This window comes from Sorex fumeus, unplaced genomic scaffold (genome assembly GCF_029834395.1).
Source record: "Sorex fumeus unplaced genomic scaffold, SorFum_2.1 ptg000037l, whole genome shotgun sequence".
Classification (NCBI taxonomy): Eukaryota; Metazoa; Chordata; class Mammalia; order Eulipotyphla; family Soricidae; genus Sorex; species Sorex fumeus.
The window spans coordinates 29,002,971-29,020,905 of record NW_026606094.1 but is presented as its reverse complement, the minus strand read 5'-3'; the positions used below and the strand labels follow the sequence as shown (position 1 = coordinate 29,020,905).

Sequence of the window (17,935 nt, the reverse complement as noted above, 5' to 3'; positions counted from 1 at the left end):
TTAAAGCTTTGGCATCGTGTACTGTCCTAAAACTTTTCACATGGAAGTTTTTGATTTAAGGAATCCTTACTGAAATGTTGTGAGCTGGTAGTGACACAGTTAGATGAGAGTTTTTAAAACCCCATATGTCTGCTGTTGAGGAAGTGATTGGAGGAGAAGGTAAAAGAAGAAGTGGGGAGGAGAGCAGGTTGGATAAAGTGTAATTGTGCTTTTAAGGTGAGTTGATTTGGAGTAGATGGGCAGCCTAGTGAAGAAAAGTAGATGGGTTTGGCATTTGTCCTGGAGGGGGAGCTGGGGAGACTAGAAATGAAGTGGCAAGAACTGGGTTCCAATTTGACCTTAGGAATGGTTCACAGCTTAAGCAAGAAGGTCAACGGAGGTGTTCATTTACTGAGAAATAATTGTTCTGGGGCCTAGAAAAGCAGAAAATAAATTTTGTTTTGGAGATGAGTTTTTTAAGGATTGGAATTTAGAAGAGAAGGTAGAACTGGAAATGATAAATGCAGATGACGTTAGACTGTAATTGACATTTGAAAACATTGTAAGAGAAGTAACCTTTTGGTTCTCAACAAGTATGGTGTTAGTTCATGTATTTTCTTGTATTTTATGAATTACTTCCCCCCCCCCATTTATTTTTAGCTCAATGATTCAAATAAACAAAACTCTAGTGATGTATGGATGGAGAAAGGAGCAAATTTTCCAATCCCTCTAGAGCTCCCTTTGTAACAGCTTAATTTCCTGCTGATCTGAAGATCACAAAGTATGATTCAAGGGAACCATAGCAATAGACTCAGTGCCCTCTACAAACGCAACTTATTTTAGCTCTTGTACCAATGATTATGCTGTAATGTATTCATTTGTCACACATTAGTCCTCAGAAACTTCTTTGTCCTTTTCACAAAGCTCCTTACGTCCTAAGAAGCATCTTGGTCCTGCATCTTTCTGGTCCAGGAAACAATATCAACTGCCTACCAAGGAACTAGAGAAAAAGATATGGATGGCAGCTTGTGAGAGTGCATAGGGGGTGGTTGACTGCGTCCACTGTCAGATGCTTACGTATTATGCTTATACGTTCACATGGATTTTTCTAATTACTTCAACTAGAAGGTAAATCAGATACTTGCTAATGCAGTGGGAAAAAGAAAATATGTTGTTCACTTCTCTGTTGGCCTGTCTGTCCTGAACCTGTCCTCTGAGCAGTGGTGCGTGGCCTGCATGTGGCTGTAATTCTTGGGCTCCACCTACTGGAAGGCAGTGAAGGGTGAAAAGTCTGGATTCTTCCTATTCAGATAATTAGAGTTGTTTTCACAAGTTGCAACTGCACTGCACTGTAGCACTGTCCTCCTGTTGTTCATCATTTGCCCCAGTGGGCCCAGTAATGTCTCCGTTGTGAGACTTGTTGTTACTGTGTTTGGCATATTGGATACGTCAAGGGTAGCTTGCCAGGCTTTGCCGTGGGGGCGAGATACTCTCGGTAACTTGCCGGGCTCTCCGGGAGGGGTGGAGGAATCGAACCCGGCTCTGCTCCGCTGGCTGCACGGAAGGCAAATGCTTTACCACTACAAGTTGCGACAGTTAGGCTTTTTTAGCATTTGATAGAACCTTTTACAATGAGAAAATTGCCCTGCAAAAACCTCATCCATAACGTTTTTCTTGTCCAAATGATTTACTGTAGGCTAGCCAACTCTGAGATGTTATCTCCATCATTTAGTAAGCATCTCTGACTATACCATTAAGAGCTTAGGATTTTTGTTCATTTGTTTTCGTTTTAAACTGTGACTTCACCCAACTTGGAAATATCAATAATTTTTTTTTGAGTTATAATAAGAGCAACCTGCCCTTCATAGGCAGTTAGAACTTCTTTGGGCTGGAGTGATAATACAGTAGGTAAGGCCGACCTTGGTTTGATCCTTGGCATTCCATATGGACCTCAAGTACCACCAGGAGTAGTTCCTGAGTTCAGAGCCAGGAGTAAGCCCTGAGACTTGCTGGGTGTGGCTCAAAAACAACAACAACAACAACAACAACAACAACAACAAAATCCAAACTTCTCTTACTTCATGTTTCATTTCATTGTCATCTAAGAAATTGTCACCGAAGAACTTTATTGAGTATCTTTTATATTTTCTTTTTCAAGCTAGTAAACTGAGGTTTAGAGAGGAGCTTGCCTGAAACCCTACATTGTAGTAAGCCCAAAATCATGATTCTAGTTCAGATAGGATTTTCAGAAAGGGGTTCTCTATCTTGCTTGCCCATTAGAATCCTTGGGAAACTACCAAAACTCTGGGGGCTCTGATTGTGTTGCTGTTTTGGGACCCAGGTTTCTGTGAGTCCGCATAAGTATTGTGTCCTCTTAGAATTGAGAGCTCAGTCTCCGGAACCACGTTGTCTCATACCCTTGCCACTAGCATTGCAGTTAAAATTAAGGAAATTGAAAAAGCAATTCCACGGACATACCAGTGCATTTTAACCTTTCAGTTGCCACAAATAAGCACACAGGACAGCCCAGCAGTAGAAAAGTTCTGTTATCGAAGAAAAATTTGCAGGACAAATTTGCTGAGCCTGTACACCCCCATTCTACCTTGATATGTCTTTTTTCCCTTTGGAAAAAAGGGAGGGAACTAAACTTGGGGAGGGAACTACAGTCTACATTTTGTAAATGTTTGCTTAGGAGACCTGCCTATATTTCCCAAAGTGTGTAATTAGGTATATTTATTCTGTATCTTCTTTAACTTCTTCAAAATGAGGGAAAACAGAAACTTCCCTTCTTTTAGAGACGGGGTATAGAGGATTTTGCTAAATGTCAAGATGATAAACTTTACATGGTCAATATTTCATGTTAGTTTTTCAGAATACATTACTAAAAGACTTAACTGGAATTCTTGTAGTAATTAAAAGGAATGTAACTAATTCTCTATTGAGCACCCCCCAGGAATTCTGGGACCCACTTAAAGCTATTCCTGATAGTGCTCACGAGACCATGAGGTACCAAGATCAAATCTGAGACCCCACACATGTTGGGTCATTGCTCCAGCCCTTTGAACAGTGTCTTGGGACCTAATTAGTTGAGAGATGAATTAGTTTGCACTTTCTTTATGTACTATTTTAAAATGTTCTTTCTTCTGCCTCTTTGACAAGACTTTATTACCATTTTGAAACTTTGGCTACTTTGAAAGGAAAAAGTAGAGTATTTTGTTTTCATTTCTGTTTCTGCTGGAGTGTCCAAAGTTTTAACTGTGTTTGCTGAAAGTTTCTTTCTCCTTGTGATCACAGAACATAATAAATAGCTCAAGGTAAACCAGCAGTTTTTGGTTGGATGTGTGTTTACTTTATAAAAATCATTGACGTAGTACTCTTATAATTAAAAAATTATAAGACTTTTGTAACTCTTATAATTATTATTTTAATTTATGCTCTAGTATAACATTACCTTTATTCTTAGTTTTTATTATAGAGTCTGCTATAATTTTAAAGGAAAATTCTTATCATTATGTACTCAGTAACCAAAATAGTAATTTTATAGCTAATAGAGTTGATGCTATTTTTATCTCATAATCTTTGTTATTTCTGTTAAAAAAATTCAATAAGATGTACAGATGCAGTTCTAATAACATAGTATTTTTTTGGAGTGCACAACTGGTATTGATTGGGGGATGGGGCCATTGCTGACAGAATCTCTGGTGCTAGGGTTCCACCCAGGACTTCACACATGCAAGTCAGTGCTTTACCACTTGAGTCACATTCTCCAGATTTTAGATAAGGCACTATAGCACTGTCCTCCTGTTGTTCATCGATTTGCTCGAGCGGGCGCCAGTAACATCTCACAACAAATTGTGAGACTTGTTACTGTTTTTGGCATATCGAATACATCATGGGGAGCTTGCCAGGCTTTGCCATGTGGGCAAGATACTCTTGGTAGTTTTCCGGGCTCTTGGAGAGGAGCTGAGAAATCAAACCCAGGTCGGCCGCATGCAAAGTAAACACCTTACTCGCTGTGCTATTGCTCCAGTAAATGAAATAAATTAGTTATTGTTTTTGGTTTTGGAGATACACCCAGCTATGCTCAAAGCTTCAAAGCTTATTTCTGTCTTTGTGCTCAGGGATCATTCTTGGAAAGCTCAGAGGACTAAAGGGGGTACCAGGGATTGAACCCAGTTCAGTCAATGTAAGACAAGTTTTTTTTTTTTTACCCACTGTACTATCTCTCTGGCCCCTATGTATTGAAATTTTTAATGCCATGTGAAATAGTCACACATAATAAGTATCATAACATAGTGCTCATAGATGTACTTAAATACACTTCTTAGGGAAAGTGAGATTTTCCCTTCCCTAATATGATTCTTTAATGAAGGAATAAGTGTAATAGAGGTAGTTGCAGATCACCCGTAGTGATTGAATTCATGCATGTAGTTAATGCTAGCTAGAACCCAAGTTTCCAATCCCCTTATCAAGTTCCTTTCCATTTTGGAAATCTCAATTAGTAGCATAAACATTAGCATTGGAATAGAAGTGGGATCAGTTTAAGCATAATGTCCTCATTTGTAGTCGTTGTATAAAGTCAATCTATCTAGAAAGTAACAGCTGCTATATTTGATGTGTAGCTTACATATTGATGGAGGTAGGAAGGCGGAGAGTCTTTGGAGGTGATGGCACAGTAAAGACTACTCTATGTCCCCATGTGCTCTCAGTAACCCCAGAATGGGTGGGTATGGGCTTGCACACGACATTTGCTCCCATTAGTCTAGCCCAGTTTGCCTGTCATTATAGATAAACAATATTGGAAAATTTCTGTAAGAGAAGACTTTTCTCCTCCTCACAAACTAGAGTTTATAAGTATTAGTAATTACCAAGCTAGGTAAGAGGGTATACTATAGCACGATCTCCTGTAGCTGCATATATTATATAGCAGGAGACATGCTTGGATTTTTAGGGTCTTGTCTAGACTCGCACAATTTCATACAGAGGAGTGTGGTTCTGTTCATAGTCCTGTCCTTCAGTGATATATCACAATAGGTAGCTAATTGTGTGTTCTGAGTAGTTGTGGAACTAAAATTTCTTAGCAGTTAGTCAATAGATCATTTCCAAATAGAAATGAGCTATAAAGTAAGATGAGCCAGGATATCAAAAACAGTGTTTCTCCATATTTAATCAATCATGGCCCCCTTCTGACCTATTTTTCCTGTGGTCCCTCTACCCCATCCATTGGCTTTCTACTAGTCTCATACTGTGGTCCCCACTTATGCTATTTTGTATCTCTGGACCCTGGAATAAAATGACCCAGGTGGGTCATTAGAGGAATAGATGGAAGATTAAATGACTTAGAAAATATATTTGTCTATGATTCTTTTAAACTGCATTAATTAATTGCCTTTTTCTTCTAGGAAGTTTATGTGTATGTTACAGCCCAAAGTTTGACTCTTGGGAACAAATCACGTATTCATTATTTTACTTTCATAAAGGTACTTTTCATTTATTCTTATGTATTTTCACTTGTGCATTAATTTTACTAAACAATGGCAAAATATTATCTTCCAATAACTTTATTTGGCCAAAGCACACCAATGGATAAGGACCAAACACCAAAACAGAAAAGGCTAGACACCTACCATGTTTTAATGTCTAGGTTTGGGATTTTGTGGAAAGTCTTCACCTGGTTTTCTAATGATTAAAATGAGTAAATAAAACTTTTCTGAAGATTAAGAGTTAGAAAAGTGGAGAGGGAAGCCTAGGAGAGAGTTTAATTGATGGTCTAATCCTCTTTCTAACTCTAAAGGTAGACTTTGGAAGACTCAGAGTGTTAATGATGACAAGAGTGTAGCAGTGAGCCTTAAAGTTTAAAGATCAGTGACTCAGCTGACTCCATTGCTTCAGTCCTCAAGTAGTTTCCCTCAAATTCTTCCCTCCCAGCACAACCTAAAAAAATGTTAAAATCTCTGATTGTATAAAAATATCTGATCCATTCAAAGCAATCCACTTTTGATGCTGGCTTTTGGAAACTTTTGGAGAACCATGAAATCAGCAAGTCCCATTGCTTTGTTGCTTGCTTTGTTGGTTCATAACTAGTAAAACTGACAGTATTATATAGTCATTGCTTTGGGTGAAATTCCAGCTTGGTTTCTTAACCTCCTTTTCCTGACGTAATGTTCTTGTTCCACAGGGCATAGTAGGACCTTCACAGTGGCTCTTGGGAATGCTGACTCACAGGTGACAAAGGGCATTACTTTTCTCAATCTTGGTGAGTGAGAGAAAGGCATTTCTTGCTTCTGATTCATAGCACACTGCAGCCTTTTATAGCTCACTTTTTTCTCTGACCACCCCATTTTCTCATGCCTCTTGGGACTCAAATTGTGGGGAAATTCAAGTCTGACAAGGAAAGATTTTCTCTAGAAGCACCACCTCCCACTCTATCAGCCTTTGATGAGTGTGGGGAGATTTATCTCTCTGTGTAGAGAACCAACACAGGGAGTTTTCATATGGTTTATTAGTAATCCTAAACAAGCATTTACTGGTGAAAAAATGATGACAGTGAATGAGATACTTCATAACATAGCAGAAATAATGTACCGTGTTACTCTTTGTTTGCAGAGAGCACAAAGGCCATTGGGAAATTGTCCATTCTCCATTGCTAATTGCTAAAAGCTTCCAACTCCCATAAATGATTTATTGGATTAGCTTGAGTGAGTTTTTTCATTGAGTAAATATGATTTAAGGGCACTTGAGTATTAAGTTTGAGCATATCAAGGGCCTCTGAGAAAGAAAATAAAGAAGGGGTTTATTGTAACTCCTGAAAGCTGCTTTGCAGGGCTAATTGGCATGTAAAGCACAGACAGGTTAGCACAAGAATCAACAATAAAATAGTTGCTTACCTACATATGGGGCAGGCAAAATATCTTTAAAAAGAAAAGTTGGAGAGGATATTCAGGTAAAGTGCATGCCTTGCGTATGGCTGATGTGGGTTCAGTTCCTGGCACCGCATATGGTTCCCTGAGCCCTGCCAGCAGTGGTCCCTGAGCTCAGAGCCAGGAGTAAGCTCTGAATTCCATAAGGTATGGACCCAAACAATTCCCTCCTCATGAAAAAAAGAGGAAAGAAAGAAAAGTTGCTATGAATAAAGTGATCTGAGGAAGCTAAGCAAACTGAGATCCCAAATGATAGTTTATTAAATAACTATTTTTGAATGATGTTCTTTATGAGGTGAGATATCTTATACCAAGAAAACCAGCACTTGGCAATTTTTTTTCATTAGTGAGACACCATGAGGTACAGTTGTAGACTTACAAATTTTGTGCTTGGGTTTCAATTATACAGTAATCAAATACTCATCACTCCCCCAGTGCCCATTTCCCATCACCACGGATCCCAGTATCCCTCCTACCCCCCATCCCCCCCAATCCCACCCTGCCTCTGTCGCAGGGCATTATCCTCTCTTCTCTCTCTCCTTTTGTATGTTGTGGTTTGCAAAAGAGGCATTGAGTGGCAATCATGTTTGGTCTATAGTCTACTTTCAGCATGCTTCTCCCGTCCTGGGAGGATCCTCCCAAAACCCTTTATTTGGTGCTCCCTTCTCTATCTGAGCTCCCTTTTCCCCTAGCATGTGTGGCTGGCCTACAAGCCATGGAGCAAAATTCCTGGTACTAATCTCGGCCATTCTTGGGTGTTAGTCTCCTATTTTGTTACTTTATGTTCCCCAGATGAATGCAATCTTTCTATGTCTATCCCTCTCTTTCTGGCTCATTTCGCTTAACATGATACTTTCCATGTAGTACCACTTGTATGTAAATTTCATGACTTCATCTTTTCTAACCACTCCATAGTACTCCATTGTGTAAATGTACCAAAGTTTCTTTAACCAGTCGTCTGTTCTCGGGCACTCAGGTTTTTTCCAGATTCTAGCTATTGTAAAGGGTGCTGCAATGAACAAACAAGTGCAGATGTCACTTTGACTATACTTTTTTGCTTCTCTGGGATATATTCCCAGGAGTGGTATTGCTGGGTCAAATGGGAGCTCAATTTCTAATTTTTTGAGAATCGTCCATACTGTTTTCCAAAAGGGCTGAACCGCGCCAGCACTGGTTGCTTTTGTTCTTGTGGATGTGGGCCAGTCTTTGTGGTGTGAAATGATATCTCATTGTGGTTTTGATCTGCATCTCCCTGATGATTAATGATGTGGAGCATTTTCTTTTGTGCCTTTTAGCCATTTGGATTTCTTCTTTGAGAAAGTTTCTGTTCATTTCATTGCCCCATTTTTTGATGGGGTTTGGTTGTTTTCTTCTTGTGGAGTTCAATCAGCACTTTGTATATCCTTGATATCAACCCCTTGTCGGATGTGTATTTGGCAAATATTCTTTCCCATTCTGTAGACTGTCTTTGTATTTTGGTCACTGTTTCTTTTGAGGTACAGAAGCTTCTTAGTTTAAGATAGTCCCATTTGTCTATCTCTGTTTTCACTTGCTTGGCCAGTGGCGTGACATCTTTGAAGATACCATTAGCTTCAATGTCATAGAGGATTTTGAGCACATGGCAAATTTTAATGTGAGTCCTGAACCTATGAGAAATTACTCCTAGTATAAGAGTAATAGTATAATAGGTTTCCTGGGTCTGGAACTCGATTCTTATCATCAGTCCTCTATCAATATCTCATCTCAAGAATGATGTGGGAAACTTTCCACTAAAGAAAACATTTATGAAGTCAAAGATAGACCTTACTTTTTAAAAAATGCCTGGGAATGTATCTTGGAAAGGGTAGGCCTGATCTAATCTACGGTCTTCAAAGTATGGAAAGGCCATAATCCTAGTTTGGGCTTTGTTAAAACAGATCATCTTATATAATTCATCTTTCCTTCTTAAACATATTTTTATTTCCAGGCACAAAACTATATCTAAGGTTAAAACTATTTTAGGTCATTTTTGATAATGACATTGCATTTTTGAGTATTGTTTTGGTGTGTTGTTTTTGCTAGGAGTTGCACGCAATTTCCCTTTTAAAAAGGACATAATAGTGGCTGAAATACCAAAGAAGAGAGTTTTGAGGAAATTTTCCATAAAACCAAATTTCTTTAGATAAGAAAGATTTGCTTTAAAAAAGCTACCCTTTTTGGGCATGGTGCCATGGAGTAAACCCAGGGCCCCACACTTGCAAGTTAATTATTGTACAGCTGAGCTACAAACCCATATCCAGAAACTAACATATTCAATGAATGCTATGTTCTAATAAAAGTACTTCACTTCTCTTGATCTTTCCAACTCTTCTTGCTGATAGCCCCATTTAAGAGATAATTAAACTGAGAATCAGAAATAATGAGGTGGGTGCCCACTTTTCTTTTAGTATATCCTGTCAGGAGTATTCAATTTTTCTCCTATTGCCACCTTAATAATCACCACAAATTTGCATCTCAGACAAAACTCAGGATAGGGGTAGGATTGTGGTGTTTCCAGGGCAGAATTCATTCTTTGCCTTCTCTAGCTCCTGGAGACTAGTATTTCTTGGCTTGTGATCACATCAGTCTCATCTCTTTTGTTCCCTTGTTTCCCTTTTCATCTTCAGGCTCAAATCTCCATCTGCCTCTTCAAAGACACTTGTGATTAAATCAAGTCCACCTGGACAATCCAAAATTCTCTCCCATTTTAAGATTCTTTTATTTTTTAATTTTTATTAGTGAAACACCATGAGGTACAGTTGTATACTTACAAATTCTTGTGCTTGGGTTTCTTTTTGGGTCACACCCAGCGATGCATAGCTGGCTTTGCACACAGGAATTACTCCTGGCAGTGCTCAGGGGACCATATGGGATGCTGGGAATAGAATCCGGGTCAGCCGAGTGCAAGGCAAATGCTCTACCCGTTGTACTACTGCTCCAGCCCCAAAGCTTTCATGTTTGAGTTTCAGTCATACAATGATCAAACACCTATCCCTCCATCAGTGCACATTTACGCCACCAATGTCCTCAGTATCCCCATGCCCCGCCCCTCCCCTGCCTCTATGGCAGACAATTTGCCCCATACTCTCTACTTTTGGGCATTATGGTTTGCAGTACAGATAATGAGAGGCTATCATATTTGGTCCTTGATCTACTTTCAGCACACATCTCCCATCCTAAACGATCCCTCCGACCATCATTGCCTTAATGATCACATCTCTATCCCAGCTGCTTTCTCTCCCAGCTCATGAGGCAGGCATTCAACCATGGAGCAATATCACTGGCCCCTGTCTCTACTGCACTTGGGTGTTAGTCTCCTATTATGTTGTTTTATATTCCGCAAATGAGTGTAGTAATTTTATGTCTGTCCCTCTCTTTATGACTCATTTCATTTAGCATGATACTCTCCATAAATATCCACTTACAAGCAAATTTAATGACTTCCATCTTTCCTAATAGCTGAATGGTATTCCATTGTGTAGATGTACCAAAGTTTCTTTAACCAGTCGTCTGTTCTCCCACGCTCGGGTTGTTTCCAGATTCTGGCTACTGTGAACAGTGCTGCAATGAACTTATAGGTGCAGATGTCATTTCTACTGTGCTTTTTTGCTCCCTTGGGATATAGTCCCAGAAGTGGTATTGCAGGGTCATATAGAAGCTAAATTTCAAGTTTTTGAAGGAATGCCCATATTGTTTTCAAACTAGTCGGCATCCCCACCAACAACGAAAGAGAGTCCCTTTATTCCCACATTCACGCCAGCACTGGTTGTTCTTTTTGATGTGTGCTAGTCTCTGTGGTGTAAGATGACATCTCATTGTTGTTTTGATTGTGATGTAGAGCATTTTTTCATGTGCCTTTTGTCCATTTGTATTTCTTTTTTGAGGAAGCTTCTGTTGATTTCTTCTCCCCATTTTTTTGACGGGGTTGAAGGTTTTTTTTCTTGTACAATTCTACTAGTGTCTTGTATTTCCTGGATATTAACTCCTTATCAGATAGGTATTGGGTAAATATTTTTTCCCATTCTGTGTGCTCTCTCTGTATTTTGCTCACTGTTTCTTTTGAGGTGCGGAAGCTTCAGAGTTTAGTGTAGTCCCATTTGTTTATGTTTGTTTCCATTTGCTTGGTCATTGGTGTTTCATCCTTAAAGATGATTTTAGCTTCAATGTCATGGAGGCTTCTGCCTACATTTTCCTCTGTGTAAGCACAGGAATGTTTTAGCCGTCACTCTGCCTCTGTGATGGATAACTTTAGTAAGAGGTGAGAGTACTTCATGTGAGGTATCTGGTACATGAGCGATTTAACATGCCCAGACTCACCAGAAGACAGGAGCCCCCTCCTTCCTTACTGCTTCAGTGATTGTGGTAATCTGAAACACCCTTAGATGCTCTAAATGCATCTCTCAAGTCTATGGTTCTACCTTCCGCAGCTGTTTAAAGGATGGGAGTAGGAGTGAATCTAGGTTATTTGATGGCTAAAATGATACTATTTTGCTCAATTAGGAGGTTGTTCATACTTCTCCACTTAAATGTTGTAATAACATTGCAAACAGTTGAACTCTGCTCTTTTGCATGATTTAAAACTCGGTACAACTGAAAGTACAACTTTTACCTCATTGCTTTCCCCTCTTACTCCCCTCTCGTCAGAATACCTATTATTAGTATGTATTTCTTCTTGGGGGAAAATAAAAAGACTGCCTGACTCGCAGTCTAAATGTCTCATCCTTATGATACTCACTGCTATCAGGTGGAAGTCTGTTTTTCGAAGATTGTGGAAATATTAATGATAAGAGCTACTCTATGCTCATTCTCCAGAAAACTGCTTTTCACACTTTTGCTCAATATGTGTACAAACGTTCTTGCTACAAAACTAGTGCAGAGACTGTGAAGGTGTGAAGTTTGGCAGCTTGGTTTGTGAGGGAATAAATCAGTGCTCCACAGAGCGCTGGGATGCCTCTAGGGATAGTCCTGATGAATATCAGTTGGAAATTTCCATAAACAAAATGAGGATGATGATGGCAACAGTGATGATGATGATGGACTATGATGTTAACAATGGTGAACAAATTGGGGAAATGAAGGGAGTTCCCCAAATTAGCAGGAAGGAGGAAGAAAAGCCCCAATAGGAGCTTTTCCCAGCCTGTCAGATTAAGGAATGATATGTTTCTTGATTTTTTTTTTGTCATTGGCTCTTAGAGATCATTTAGATTTATATAAAGTCACCATCCATTAGAAAGAAACCATAGCCATAAATTTTAATTATGGCCAAATATATGGTAAAAACTAACATGGTCAGAAATATATGAGATCTGGCTAAGAAGATGAAAAAGGCATCTTAATGCTGATTATTGTAAAAAACTTTTGTATTTTAAAAGGGTCAGAGAAGCAGGGCTTCTGTGATGTTCCAGGCTTTACCTGCACTTGGATAGCACTTCCATTTCCCCTTGGAAATGACTTCAGTCTTTTTCTTCCACAGACTATTATGTGGCGGTTTACTTACCTGGTCATTTCTTTCATCTACTTAACATTCAGCATCCAGACCTGGTCTGCCACAGTCTGTTTCTGACAGGTATGGCTGTGGTTTCCCCCCAGGAATGCGATCTGCTTGGATTTGTTTTGACTTTAGTTTCTATGGGTGGGTGGGCGGGGAGGGGTGTGTTCTTTCTATTTGCTGATTTTTTGTCTTATCTTTGTTTTTGGCCAGGAAATAATGCTGTGATTGATAAGTTACCTCATAGTTTTTTACAGTCCCTGTCAACGTCCCTGATCTTGGATTGCTCTGCTGGAAAGCTCTGTAGGGTGCTGCTCGATCAGTCATATTTATTACAATTCCTATGGAATGCTCAGCTCGACTGTGAGAAGATGGCCACGTTGCACTGTGTGCTCTCCTGTGGCCGAGATGCACAGCTCCTCGAAACCAAGGTGGGGCTATGGCTGATGTTGGAAAATTATGCAGGAGCTGAGGAGGGAGTTCAGAATGTAGAGCATATGCTTTTGCATACTTGAGGTCTCAAGTTTGATCCTTGGCACCATAGCATGTCCCCTCTCCACACCCCTGCCCACAGGAATGCAGAATGTGGGTCTTTGCAGATCCCTTGGGTTGCCGTGGGGGCCCACAGCACCACAGAGCTGGAGCAACATTTCAGCCCTGGCCCTAGGGGTTGAGTCTCCTTGGAAGGACCCCTGAGCACTGGTGAGGAAGCCCCAAAATAAAACATCATAAAGAAACACTTGGCAAATAGACAGTGACATCTGTATTTAATTAGTTATTGAAAATGAACAGAAGCTACTTTTATTTGGTAGGATTTGATTGAGGTTTATGATGTCTGTTCTGACTTGAACATGTTCTTCTCTGGCCTGTTTTTTTTTTTTTAATGGATACCAACTGGACCTCAGACAGTGACTGTTCTTTTCCTTTGAGAACTTTCATCTCCATATTGTAAATGAATATTTAGCTCTATCAGTAACATTTCAAGAAAGTGCTTAGTAGATATCTGCTTAAATCATCAATATTTCCCCTTGATCTGAACTTGTTATTTTTCACCCAGAAAAACAAACAAACTAACAAACAAACAAACAAACAAACCACCACACACAAACCCCCAAACTGGTAGCATATATTTATGACATTTTCAATAAAGAAAACTATACATTTATATCACACACTATAGCTTACAAATTTTTTTCACACATTTCTCCATTTCATTTAGGGATTTAAAAAAATTGTTATAGGACCACAGCCAGTGATGCTTGAGGTCACCAGGGCACAGCTAGTGTTGCTTGTGGGGCCATGAGGAGGATTGAGCCCAGAGCCTCACTTGCAAGGAGTGTGCTGTACTGCCAGAGCCATGTACCTGATCCATCATTTGAATTATGTTGAGATATATATATATATATTTTTTTTTGGGGGGGGGCAGGGTTTGGGCCAAAGCTGGTGGTGCTAAGGGCTTACTCCTGGTTCTGTGCTCAGGACTTCTGAAAGGGCTTTATGCAGCCAGAAATTGAAACAGGGATAGTTGTATGCAAAGCAAGTTCCTTAACCCCTGTACTATCTCTTTGGCTTTTAATTTTAAACCTCTTCCAACACTACACACACACACACACACCAGTTAGACCTGGGGCAAATGAGTGTTTATTTTAAATAAGATAACTGATACACAATTTTAAGCTAAAACACACATACATGTTTTGTCAGATACCATTTGATATAACTCAAGAATGCTTTTCATATCAGCTAATTGAAGTTAAAAATAGTTTTCCTTCCATAAAACCATGAGAATTTTGCTATCTCTGAGTTCCTGTTATGTTCTTTGTATTTCGTTTTTCATGAGATCAGTAATTTCAAAGCAATATATGTATGTTAGTCAATGTTTTTCAGTCATTTGTAATTATTTCATCTGTTCACCTACACTTAGTTCCTTAGTGTTTTAGCTTTGTAGGGGAGGGCACTACCCAGAGGTCCTCTGGAGTGGAGCTTGTGGTGCCAGGATCAAACGTGGGACTCATTGAGCAGTCTCAACAACCCAGTAATTGTTTGAGAGAGATCTTTCCATTTCTTGAAGCATCAACTTTGGTTGTCCCAACAACACTTTTCACACCCATGTTTTGTTGGTCTTTAGTAATACTTTATTGAGTGACCTAATTGTGAAAATAAATACAGCTAGCAGGAAAAGGTTTGGAAAGAAAAACAAGTTGTTACCAGAACAAATCTGAACATTCACAGGCTGGTTAAGCCTGAAAGTGTGTGGATTCTATGACAGGAATGGGGTGCTGCATGCCTCTAGTGGCGAGGCTGGGGAGGGAAGCTATTGAGGTAGCTGCAGAGATAGATAGGAAGCAGGTTTTGTTTTGTATCCCTGTAACTCTTCACTCTGGTACTTTGCTGTAATAAGACCCACTCCAATGTGAACAAACAAGTTGGAGAAGGCTTATTTGCATTCCAGCCAATGGCACTCAGATGTAAAGAATAAAAAGGACCTCAATTAAAGTAGTGTTTGCATGCACTCCGTCTTATATTATGTAACTTGAAGATAATTTCACAGTGTAGTCTTAGGCATTTCAAAACAGATCTAGAATGAGAAAGATTCAAGGTTTTCTTTGGTAAAGGGGGCTGGGTATAGATTTAAATGTGCACAGTATTGTCTTCTTACCTTTTAAAGATCGTCCGGTGGATTTCTGAGAACGTCTCTGTCTGCCATTCCTTCGACCTCCTTCAGGAATTCATAATTGGTAGGTGTTGCTGATGTAGCATGTTAAGTTGAATCTTTGACTCTTGCTTGAGGGAAAGCCGTAAATTGATAATGCCTCAATCTGTCAACATGCTGCATAGGAGGTTTTTGTTTTGTTTTTCTCTCTTTCTTTCACAGTCAGCAGCTAATTAAATTTCATTCTCTTGTGGTTTTGTGAGAAGCTGTGACTGTTCAGAGACTGATGAGATTAGATATAATCATGATTCTATAACCTTATTAGTGATTTTTTCCTTCCTTTAAGGTGTAACTTTCTTACCTCCTTTTTGTGCCAATTGGTTCTGTGTGAAGTAGTACACTATCACTTGAATAGATGTAACTTCCAAATAAAATATTTAAAATAATTTCCCATGTAAAAAGGTAGAACCCAGGCATTTTAATCAGCAGATAGAGTCATAATAATCAGTCTTTGAGGATGAAAGTGAAGGTAGTGAAAACTTTGGTTGTTTATTTTGGTCTATTGAAAAAGCCTACCTTATTCTTTTAAAGAATGTTTCAATTTTATGTAATTTTTTTTCTCTTTCAAAAAATCTACTAGCATCTTCCTACTGGAGCATTTATCTAGAGACCAGTAACCTGGACCAGCTGTTGCCGTATTCCTCCATGCTCATGTGGAATACAGTAAGTCAACTTTGTATTCCTCAGGAGATAGAGAGTGATTCCCAGCTGTGGGGCAGTTTTGAGAGATCCCTGTCACAGTTATCAGGTTTTTATATCATGTCTGCCTTGGATGATAAGAAACTGAGTTGAAGTTTCTGGTTGAAAAGAAAATAGAAAAATAAAAACTTTTACTGAGATGATGCTGATACTGGAGCAATAGCACAGCGGGTAGGGCGTTTGCCTTGCATGCAGCTGACCCAGGTTCGATTCCTCCGTCCCTCTTGGAGAGCCTAGCAAGCTACTGAAAGTATCCCGCCCGCACGGCAGAGCCCGGCAAGCTAGCCATGGCATATTCAATATGCCAAAAATAGTAACAACAAGTCTCACAACGGAGACGTGACTGGTGCCCACTCGAGCAAATCAATGAACAATGGGAGGACAGTGCTACAGAGCTACAGATGCTGAAAGCCAAGAAATAGAAGCCGCTGCCCTTTCCAAAGTTGAAGCCAAAGCTTTGAAGGCCGAGAAAGCAGCGCTGAAAAGTGTCTAAAACCACAGAAAGAAGATCTGCACTTCATCCATCTTCCAAAGACCCAAAATGCTGCACTGAAAAGGCAGCCTAGATAGACTAAGAAGAGTGCCCTCAGGAGAAACAGGTTTGCCATCATCAAGTTCCCTCTGACCACTGAGTTAGCCAGGAAGAAGACAGAAGATAACAAGACACTTGTGTTTGCTGTGGAGGTTGAGGCCAACAAGCATCAGATTTAACAGACCGTGAAGCAGCTCCCTGACACTGATGTGGCCACAATCAGCACCCTGGTTAGGCCTGATGGAGAAAAGGAGGCACATGTTCCCTCACTCCTGACTATGATGCCTGGGAAGTTGCCAGCAACATTGGGATCATCTAAACTGTCCAGCTGTCTAATCTTAAGTATAAGTTCTTCACCATAAAAAATAGTCGTGTGTGCTTGCTGTTGGCCAAGGTTTTTATGTAACAGGGAAGAGTTAAAGTAGAGAATGTCTTCCACTTGTCCTTGCTATCAAGCATAACTAAGCCTCTAAGGAATTTGTTTTTGTTTAGAGTATAGGGTGGGTGATTTCGAAGTGTTTATAGATGAGGACTGACAGGCTCACCGCTGTTATGGCTTTCTGCCTGTTTAGTAGTTTAGCACCTTCATCACTCATTTCCCAGCCTTAAAGGAAATGTATAGTCAGAGATTTTAGCTCAGTAAAAGTCTCTTATCCTCAGCAGACCTATTCCACTCAAAGATTTCTTTCCATGGTCAGGAGGCCTTTCTTTCTTTCCTTTCTTTATTTTTCCTTTTTTCCTGTTTGTTTTTTATTTTTGTTTATATCCATCATCCTTTTGGGTAACTTCTAGCTCAGTGCTCAAGATCACACTAGGCAATGCTCAGGGAGAAACATTCATCAGCTCATCAGCCAAAGCATGAATTCCTGCTCATTGGGCTATCTCTTTGGCCCTAGAGTTTCTTCTTTCATATTGGGAAGTGCCAAGCTAAATCTTTATTCATTTACCTTTCTTTGGGGGGGTTGACCCTCCAGATGGTACTCAGGATGCTTGGGAGCCTCTCCTGACAAAACTCTGCCAACTAGCTGAGCAAGCCCATGTGAAGGCCTGAAAGTTTAATACTGCTTAGGCCTTGTGGTACCTAGATCACTAGGGCTTCCCTTTAGGTGCTTGCAGTCCCCAGGGCTGCCTCCAGTGACGCTCAGGACACCAAGTGGTGGCGGGGATCAAACCTTTGCTGGGAGCTCGCAAGACTCATGCCCTAACCACTGTTCTATCTTCCTGGCCCCACATTGGTTATTTTTCTTGAATGTGGCATAATAAACTGAACCTTATTGGATCAGAAAATGGGAACTATGTACAATTTATTCTCAGAAATGGTTCTGTCTCTTAACTTCTCATTTTTGTGTGATAGAGCTATATACTTGGCCTAGTGGATTTGTTATCCAGAAGGCCTTGAGAAAAAAAAATTAAATCACAAATGCAGATGTTGAAAAATTGGAACTAGGATATTCTGATGCTTCCCAATTCTGTACTTAAGTTATGCAGAGTCCTAAAAAAGGGCACATTCGATGTGTCTAATTTCTGATTTTTTTTTTTTGTAGCCAGGAGGCCATACCTGGTTGTGCTCAAGGCTTACTCATGCC

General features: G+C 39.8%; 1 protein-coding gene across 2 annotated transcripts in view; it reads left to right on the top strand.

Moving 5' to 3' along the window:
* Positions 1 to 17,935, top strand: part of GSAP (gamma-secretase activating protein) — an 82,768-nt gene that overhangs the window by 34,749 nt on the left and 30,084 nt on the right. For both annotated transcript variants that reach the window (XM_056118192.1, XM_056118191.1), the window contains exons 13-18: positions 5,382 to 5,459; positions 6,158 to 6,235; positions 12,391 to 12,483; positions 12,619 to 12,836; positions 15,074 to 15,143; positions 15,699 to 15,781. In XM_056118192.1, the coding sequence (XP_055974167.1) occupies positions 5,382 to 5,459; positions 6,158 to 6,235; positions 12,391 to 12,483; positions 12,619 to 12,836; positions 15,074 to 15,143; positions 15,699 to 15,781 (620 nt within the window). The remainder of the gene's footprint in view (positions 1 to 5,381; positions 5,460 to 6,157; positions 6,236 to 12,390; positions 12,484 to 12,618; positions 12,837 to 15,073; positions 15,144 to 15,698; positions 15,782 to 17,935) is intronic.